This window comes from Micropterus salmoides, unplaced genomic scaffold (assembly GCF_014851395.1).
Source record: "Micropterus salmoides isolate LMB-PRFRI ecotype aquatic unplaced genomic scaffold, ASM1485139v1 Ms_hic_scaffold_2228, whole genome shotgun sequence".
Lineage (NCBI taxonomy): Eukaryota > Metazoa > Chordata > Actinopteri > Centrarchiformes > Centrarchidae > Micropterus > Micropterus salmoides.
In genome coordinates, this window is record NW_024041405.1 from 20,187 (window position 1) to 29,891 (window position 9,705).

At 40.0% G+C, this 9,705-nt stretch overlaps 1 protein-coding gene across 3 annotated transcripts; it reads right to left on the bottom strand.

The window, feature by feature from the left end:
• Nucleotides 1-2,644: 2,644 nt before the first annotated feature.
• LOC119917789 (alpha-(1,3)-fucosyltransferase 7-like) lies at nt 2,645-7,818 on the bottom strand. 3 transcript variants are annotated; one of them, XM_038738210.1, is made up of 4 exons: nt 7,396-7,818; nt 7,094-7,177; nt 6,552-6,649; nt 2,645-6,276 (listed from the first exon to the last, which is right to left on the bottom strand). In XM_038738210.1, exon 4 carries the CDS (start codon nt 6,221-6,223, stop codon nt 5,183-5,185), a length of 1,041 nt encoding a protein of 346 aa, XP_038594138.1. In that variant the 5' UTR covers nt 6,224-6,276; nt 6,552-6,649; nt 7,094-7,177; nt 7,396-7,818; the 3' UTR covers nt 2,645-5,182. The 3 variants fall into 3 exon arrangements, with proteins under 3 accessions (XP_038594138.1, XP_038594136.1, XP_038594137.1); XM_038738208.1 differs by having other exon boundaries at nt 6,552-7,177; XM_038738209.1 differs by having other exon boundaries at nt 7,094-7,818.
• Between the last annotated feature and the right edge of the window lie 1,887 nt (nt 7,819-9,705).

Sequence of the window (9,705 nt, forward strand, 5' to 3'; positions counted from 1 at the left end):
GTTTAGAATATAGTGTTTTTTGTTGGTAATTGTCATTCTTGTGGTGTTTTTTTTTTAGATAGGCTACAGTCTGTTGGTTTACTAATGAAACCAGGAGTGAAGTGCCTGTTTCATTTGATAAGACGGCTGCACTAATCACTGACCAGCGAACCGAAATCGATTCTCTTGTGTAGTTGTGTCTATTAGCATATGACAACCCATTTGTGGCAATACATGGATCCCCCACTCAGTTGGGGTTCTGGGTCGGCTGACCCCATGCACACATGCTTTCTGGCTTATGTGTGGATGATAATATCTGAAGTTATTGCCACCACTCAGTGATATGTTATTGATATATAGAATTAAATGTCTGTGAAGATTCTCAGTCATCCAGGTCATAGTTATCCAAAGAAGGTTAAAGTCAAGGCCAACTGAACTTGGTTGAAGATACTGGAAGACGTTTCGTCCCTCATCCAAAGGACTTCTTCAGTTCTGACTGACTGGTAGGGAAACTCAGCTATTTAACCTCAGTGGGGTCGTTTGCCAGGATCATCAATACCGCTGGTTCATTAGTGTTCCTGGTTGTTGTAACGACAGTCGTTATGGTCATTAGGACTACCGGAGGCCAAGACTGAACCACCATCGTTGGTATCTTCACCTGAGGCCAATAGGTTTCATTTGTTTGCTCACCTTTTTCAAATGAACTAAATATTTTTCTTTAGGCTGTAATTAATTCTGTACTGTTTTCTATTTGAATCTACTCATATTAAATGGATAACTATTAAGGGTCTCATTTAATTAATATTTACTCATTACCAAACATTGTGAAATTTAATTAATAATATTGCTTTTAATATGTTGCCTCGTTTTTATTGAGTAATTATGGTGTATCTTTTCTTACAGAGTACAGTAATTATAATCATGCTCTTGCAGCACGTTGTGCCTCTACTCAGGAGCTGAAATCAGGCGGCAAGTTCCTCCCTTCTTTGCAGATTTCCTCCCTTCTGCCTCTGCATCTTCTGGTGGGCTCAAACACAGCTTATTAGTAGTAGTATTCATGTAAAATATATGAAATGTAAAATGTAGTAGTAGTAGTATTATGTTAGTAACATAAATGACCACCTGGGGGAGCTAGCTAGATGGCAACAAAAAAAAGTTAAAACTTATTTGGGTCAAGGCAATCATTGCCAGTAGTCTTCCTATGCAAATTTGTTGTCTTCAGTGTCTTCACATTGCTGCTGTAATATGAAGAAATATGCCAGGCTATTACCTACAAAGCTCTTAATGGTCAGGCACCATCTTATCTTAAAGAGCTCATAGTACCTTACTACCCCACCAGAGCACTGCGCTCCCAGAATGCAGGGTTACTTGTGGTTCCTAGAGTCTCCAAAAGTAGACTAGGAGCCAGAGCGTTCAGCTATCAAACTCCTCTCCTGTGGAACCAGGTTCCAGTTTGGGTTCAGGAGGCAGACACCATCTCTTTGATAAAGCTTATAGTTAGGGCTGGCTCAGGTAGTCCTGAACCATCCCTTAGTTGTGCTGCTATAGGCCTAGACTGCCGGGGGATTTCCCATGATGCACTGAGCTCCTCTCTCCTCTACTTTCTCTCCCTCTGTATGCAACCTCATACCATTATTGCATGTTACTAACACAACTTCTCCCCTTTCTGGTAGTCTTGTGCTTTCTCGTCCTCTCCTCTCTCCTCCTATCACTTCTTGCAGGTGTTTCTGGCTCTGGAGCTGTGGAGTCTGGATCTGTGGCTGCGGGTTACCTGCTGCCCCCGTGTTCCTGCTCGACACCCTCTGCTGCAACGACTATTGTTACTAGTCCTATTATTATTATTGTTATTATAATCATTAACATTGCGATTATTATCATTAACACTATTATAAATATCTGTACCATTTTTCATTTAGTCTATAGCAACATCACCTTTACTGTCTGTACCTCTGTGTGTATATTGTGTAGGCTGCCTCCCTCCCCTCTCTCTCTCCTTCCATCCCTCTCTTTTTCTCTCTGTTCCTCTCTTGCCCCCCCCCTCACCCCCCAAACCGGTCGAGGCAGATGGCCGCCCACCCTGAGCCATGGTTCTGCTCGAGGTTTCTGCCTCTTAAAAGGAAGTTTTTCCTTGCCTCTGTCGCCTAGTGCTGCTCTTGGTGGGAACTGTTGGGCTTCTGTAAATAGCATCACAGAGTACGGTCTAGACCTGCTCTTTATGAAAAGCGCTGTGAGATAACTGTTGTTGTGATTTGGCGCTATATAAATAAAATTGAATTGAATTAAAAGCGGTCAAGGACAACATAATATGAATATTAACTAATAATAATCTGCAAATGGTTTATTCATAATATAACGGGATAATCTCTAAGTAATTTGCATAATAATAATCTCTTTAGGAATGATACCGCACATCTTGTCATATATATATATAGAAATAGAAGAAGTTATAGAAATGGAGGTTTTGTTATGGCATCAGTTTTTGTTTCAGTTTATTTATTTCAGTAAATGTTCACAGTAGCAGTGTGTATCCGAAGTGTTAACATTACCAGGGTAACGCATGGAGAAAGTGATGTAGGAGGGTGTTCCAAGAATCTTGGTGAGGGAAGTTTTGACACTCCCTGACGAGGGAGTAGCGAGTACTGTTTATGTACACTGTGGAACGAAATGCAGCCAAAGTCTCCATTTTATTTCAGCGGACATAGACATAATAATGCATGAATATGCAGACTGTGCACATTTATCTTTAAAAACTGACTGAGTCTATAAGTTCATACAGTAGTTTTATTCAGTGTTCTCCGTTACTTCATAATTTTCCTAACTAACATTTCCTTATTGGATGATAAAGTGGTGGAATCTGAATGTGTATTATACTGTTGCCCATTATATTTAAATATATTTGTTAAGCTTTGAACTGATGGGATAAAATACAGGGGTAGCAACTGAAGATGAAACATTCAGTTGAAGACATAAAAAACACAAATAAAAGACACAGACACATAATCTAATCCAGTGATGATGTGTTTGTTGATATGCCCTTGAAAAGGCATCGAGGTTAAAATAGATCTAAAATTTTTGACATCTACAGGTACATTTGAAATTATTTGAAAAAAAAGTTATTTGAGCTGCAACTGTAAGTCTAGGCATTCATCAAAATTCCATCAGGTTTCAAATCCAAATTTAATTCTTGTAAAAATATGAATTGTCACATACATCATACTAGCTACAGAAATGCACCTGATGCACGTATCTGGATCTTGGCTCAACAGCATTCAATGGCTTTATTTCAGCTACTTCAACAAATGTAGTAAATTCAAAGTCAGTTTAATGGTGTTAAAACACTGTCAGATTATGCACAGCCTATTTTTAAAAAACTCACTTTCTAACTGCATTCTGCAGCTTCATGTGCACTATGATACGGACCAAAAGAGGAAATGAAACAGTGAGTCTCACCCAGCCAGTTGTAATGTGAGAAAACAACTGCAGAGAGAAACAGACTTATTTCTTTGCAGTGATGCCAGAAGCTTTGAAGTGGACGGTAGACAAGAGGACAAGAGGACAAGAGGACAGCTGCTGGAAGGGTGATGTTCTCTCATTACAGTGGTGATTATATGTAAATGATGTTCCCCTTGCCCCTCCCCTCAGACCCCTCCTCGCCAAAACACTCACAGAAAGTTGAAACTTAAAACCAGTGACAGTGAAAAAATCTGACAGCGTAAAAAACCTACCACTTATAACATGAACATAATGAAGAATAATTATAAAATGTGTTTTATTTTTCAGTGAAAGTTTTTTCAGTACCAACACAACTTTCTGAAATACAAATGTTTCAGTGCCAATGTTATCTTTTTCAGTTCCGATTTTGTTTTCAATCCAAAAAGAAATTTTTGATGCCAAATTTTGTGTCAACACTCTAGCCCTTAGTTAAAGCACTTAGTAAAAATGTTAAGTGCTTACTGCAAGACAAATAAAGTTGTATGTCTATTATAACCTTCTTCCAATGAAAGTTAGTTTTGAATAATCAAGTAGTTTCCGTGGTCTAACCTTAACCAAACCTTCTCAGGTGGGAAGAAATTAATTTAATAAGTATTTTTTAGGAACAATAACCTTTCACTTTCTGCGCTTTTACTCTTTACTCAAGCATTTTTTGAACTAGTAATCTACTTTAACTTGGCTATATTTGCCATTCCTATCTTCCTTAGAACCAGTCATTAAAGAATTGAGCTGCCATCCCAGCTGTAAGAGCAGTTAAGTAGGAGAGCTTTAACTTGATGTATGCCGTACAAAGAGACATGCACTTATGCCAGATATTAATAAGCTGGGCAGATGCAAAAATTTAGAAAATCAGGTAGGGGAGAGGGGGGTGAATTGAGACAGTTTGTTCCTTGAGTACATTCAAATGTGTTCAACTAAAATGTGTACATATATTTCAGGATGTGGTGTATCCCTGGAAATATTGGATCTAAAATAAACAGTTTTAAAAATATAAAAGAAGTGGTAACACTTATTTTTTTTAGATATTGACCCCCATCAGCCACAGTCATGACAGCATGCCCAATTAAGATTTATGGGCATGGTAACAGAGACCAAGATTGTGGGTCATATGAATGTGCATCTCAGTAGATAGGTTAAATCAAAAAAAGTCAGATGATCACTGGATTGATTCAACATTTTAACAGAATTCTCTTGTTGTGCAGAGCATGGCTTTATTTTGGAAATTAGTCTATTCTTTAATTCACTGGTTGCTAGTTTTATCATGATGCCTGACAGTGAACCTTATTAAATAGAATGTTGCCGGTGAAACTGATATTGGCTTTTACTCAGTAGGTTACCAGCTGTAATTTATTTAGCAAACAATTATTTTTGAAAAGCACCGGAAAAGCGTATATAGGCTTAGGAAAAATAATGAAACACCCATCACTGTTTACAGTCGTCAGTAACTTGTTGTGAAGAAAAACTTGCCTCTGTGGTTCAAACATGAGTTCCCACTTCTTCTTTTTTGTACAGTGCACTGCCAACTCACCCAACCACAGAGATTTGTTTCTGTGATGTGCAGTTCCTCCCTGCTTACCAAAGCTGCATTGCTGACTGAGACACATGTAATTCTACATCAAATTTCACTGTATGGTATTTCACATTTGCATGTGGTAAAACAGCAGTATCAGCAGTCCCAATCAACACCTCATCAACCTGAAGACATCAAATTTCAGCTGTTAACCCAGCTGTCCAGGTCCTGATAGACTCTATTCGCTGGTAAACTGGAGTACTTAACACAGATGTGACAAAGCCTTTCTCTCCAGTCAGTGATGGTTTTAATTCTGTGGGTGCTGCGCCACTGGAAGTACTCCTCATAGGCCTGCCGGTCTGCAGCCACATGCTTCAGATAGGCTGCCAGGTCTGCTGTGCTCTTGAAATCAGAGACATGGATAAAGGAACCAGGGGGAGCCAGTGCCTCATACGTGGCCCTGCTGGGTCCGAGTACCACTGGCACGGCCCCTGCTTGGAAAGCGTTTCTCCAGAGCTTCTCGCTGATATAGTCTGTCGTCTCAGAGTTCTCAAAAGACAGGTAAAAAAGACACTTTGCAATGGTGGGCAACAGCTCTTTGTCTGACAGGGGTTTTTTGTTCCACTTGCCGTACACCTCTATGGGTATATACTTCTTCAGACTTTGGTAAACAACAGCCCGAGCCTGGTGAGGCCGATATCTGCTGACCACCCAGCTGACAAAACAGGAGCGATTTAGAGGAGCCTGAAAGCCTAGTCCATCACCTCCTAGCATGGTCTTTCCATAAGGGATAGATATGTCTGCATCACGTCTGTAGCTCATCGTCCAGTTGAAGAGGCCGTTCAGCTGTGTGAGGTTCGCATTGTTGATAGGAGGCTCCATTGACAACCACACCCAGTGCTGGGAGGCGGGGCGATGCTGGTGCAGGGGCATTGAGGACAGACCTCTGCTCAGCTCCTGGTGGTGGAAGACAACCACATCGGCCGTAGAGAAAGAAGAGATGTTATGAGTAAGGAAACATCGGCTGATGTTGTACATCTCGAGGCATTTGTTCCCGTCAAGCTGGTATGAGCGGCCGAACGGCCAGTGCCAAAGCAGGATGCTGATGTTTCTCTGAGGAACATCTAGATGATATTTCTGCAGACAGAGCTTCTCATTCAATAAGATGTAATAAAGCAGGGATGAGAGGGAGCCGAGGAGGAGGAGGACAATGACAAAGGCTCGGGATCCAGATGTTGTCATGGCTGCCAGGTGTTTTCCAGGTCAAAAGGGCACAGATTCCGGATATGTAACTCCTAGAAAGGAAGGAAGGGTAGATCAGAGATATTACTTTGCTTTCATACATTCTCATCAGTGCAGGAACTGCAGAGGGCAAGGTGATAAAAATGAAAAAATGTCCTACTGCAGAAGACATTTAATTCTGTTTTATTACAAGTGAGCTTTAGAAATGTAACATACACAAATAAAATACTCTAAGAAGAGTGAAGTAATCATTGAGATTTTTTTGTTTGTTTGTTTGTTTTTTTACAAAGGATTAAAGCTCTGGTCGAACATTTTATGAAAACCATACCTCTGTCTGTCTTCCCCTGTGTTCAGTGTTTTCAATAAGAACAGTGTGTTCTGCTTCTGATGGAGGATTTCATCAGTATTGCACAGCATTGCTTGTAACTGCTCAAAAAAAAATGTTAAAGATTTATGCTTAAATAAAACTAGTTTGCAGGTGACTGATCAAAGTCATTTATATGACAAACCACAAATATTTATCTGTATGCTTTAATAATAATAACTTCTGATAAGAATACTTTTATAACTTTTTTGTGTGGGTTGATGATGACGCATCTTGTGAAATATTAATGTCAAAAAAAGGTTTTCTAAAGATGGCCCCTATAGCTGGATACACCACAAACTTTTTTTTTAAATCACATTTTAAGAGGAAAAAAAACTCAAATAAAAATCCTTATAAAACCCAATTTTTGTACAATTTCCATCACCCCAAGGACACATACAGTAGCATTCTGTACACGATGAATCAAAAGTAAAAACATCGATATCAGCTTAGCGAGTGGATTTTAATGAAATAAAAACTTGGTTGGCAGAGATGTTGCCACTTACCTTCTAACTGTTTTGTGTGGGTTGATGATGACGCATCTTGTGAAATGAGACTGGCAGAAAGATGTTTTCTAAAGATGGCACACCCTGATAGCCGGGTACACCACAAACTCAACATCATTTTAAGAATAGAACATTTTAACTGGAGAAAAACCCCAAATACCGTAACACCAGATTTTGGATTATCTTGGATGGAACAGTAGCAGTCTGTACACAATGAATCTGAAGTAAAAACATCAATATCAGCTTCCTGGGTGGATTTGAACGAAAACAAAAATTTGGCTGGCAGAGATGTTGGCACTTACCTGGGTGACATGATGACTGTCCAGAGAGCTTTGTCCTACTCAACACATCTTAGAATATAAAGGAAATCCTGCCCCCTCCTCAACCTTTTGACTCATCTCTCACTTGACACTTTATGCACACACACCCAGCTACTTGGTGGCAGGGTGTGACAGTTGTGCAACATCAGTCAGTTGCCAGCAGAACGAAACAAACGGCAACTAAGAGTCATTTATCGGTTAGGGTTACAGGTGGTGAAACCCCTGCCCATCGCCACAGACGCCTGCCACCGTGTCACTCTGCTTCACACTCATTTATGTACGTTTTAAAACTGCTCATGCATCTGCTGTTTGCAGAACTGGCACAGCCATCAGCTAGTGGTGATCAAAAAAATTACCTTTGCCAGTTTTAGATTTGTAACCCACAAGCTGGTCTTCCTCTTCCTGTTCTTGCAGCTCTGCAGAGGAAAGGGGCACAGGGTTACACAGCTCCTGTAGGCACAGACCACATCATAACTATTTCAACGAGCTGAGCCCTCAGCCCTCTCAGTTCACATTTGGTTTTTAATGAATAACCTGCAAAACCTGCTCCAACTGTACTGTTTTAACTCACAGTTTTGATTCAATTTGTTTCTTATGTACAATAACAAACCAAAATGATAACTTTGATGTGCATATTAGAACATTACAGTACCTGTCATTAGACCTGAAGTGGGTATTATGTCGTCATAAATCCACTGAGCACTCTTACACCATTCTAAACCTGACCTAACCTACCTAACTGCCTTTAAATCCTACATTCACACAAACAAATCACAGATACCCAGCTTGACCCAGCCTTATATCTACATTGCAGGAAGTCTCATCTGAATGTCATGGCCCACTTAGTTGTCCAACCAACCATCAAAATATGCAATAAACTGAGCTGAACTGTATTTTAATGTTGGTGCAGAGCGCAGAACTCTCACACTTGTCTTCCAGGGCATTACTGAGGTAACTTCCTCGACTGTGTCAGTTTGGTATTGTGGTAACTCAACAAGTGTCCCAGTGGGAGGAGAGGCACACTTGATGGCGTCGCCATCACCAGTGGCATCCTGCAATCTTGGTGTCAAGAATGCTCAGAGATAACTCAGCATCCTTTTAGTGACTTCATTTTGTGAGCATAAACCCATCTAAAGACAACAAATATCTTGTTAGTCCACCTGCAGTCTCTAACTGGAGTGATGCTGCACTCTGTCAAGCCACAATTACCCACGTCAGATCCAGTGGTTGCAGTTTGTTCAACCAGCAACAAACTGTTGTATATCAACCACAGAAACCTCCGTGCTTATGTGCACATCAAAGTTGTTGTTTTTATGAATTTTTCTACAGTTTCTACTCTAAATCAACAGGTGTATTGGAGACAGGCAAATTGAACACATTCTCATTAAAAATGTATTGAAAAATCAATTAAAACTTCTATCTCTGCTTATAACTCCCTCTGAGCCATCCATACCAGCCAGTCATCCCCAAAACACCAGGTAAACGGGGGACAATGATAGGGACCTCATGCAGGTGAGGTTCTTTGTTTGTGATCTGAACTTTTTTTATGCGACTCATTGAACTCAGTTTCCCAGGACTCCCAACTCCTATAGCCTACAGACCCAGCTGCAGTCTTGATTGGTTGATGACCTGTGACCTCAGACACTTCATTCATAAAACCACACCAGAATCAGAATCAGTTTGATTGCCAGGTACATTTTCACATACAAGGAATTTGTATTCTGGATTTTGTATTTTTGTATGAGTAATGTACAATCCAGAGTCAAATTCCTCGTATGTGTACACATACCTGGCAATAAAGCTGATTCTGATTCTCATATGCAGGCAGCAAGTTAAAGTGGCTTCTACACCTTTTGTTCTTTGTGTGACCACATGTGCTCACACTCCTCCCACACCACACACACACTCACTCTGTCCTTATCAGACATGCAGATCTCTTTGTCTTGGTTCAATGCACTCTTTCACTCTTTGTCTTGTGTGTTTTTGCTTTGTTTACTGTTAAAGAAACGCTTGTGTACCGACATGCTGGTTTCTTTTTATATCGCGGAAGAATGAATATATTGCCAACCACTGCTGCGTAGAACTCCAAATCCTTCAACCCACTATCTAATAATGGTAATTTTGTGATAGTTGTGATTATTGACCTAAATTCCCGATGAATAATTTAGTATACAGTACATTGCTTATAATCAGGATTTTTGCTAATAAAACAGATTTGTTGGTGTGAGTAGTTGGTTCCTAAAGACAATTATCAGATTTTTTTTTTTTTGTGAATCTTTACATTTGTGTTTT

What these genes read in the sequence shown, in the direction of transcription:
- LOC119917789 (XM_038738210.1), bottom strand. Translation starts at nt 6,223, where the DNA reads ATGACAACATCTGGATCCCGAGCCTTTGTCATTGTCCTCCTCCTCCTC.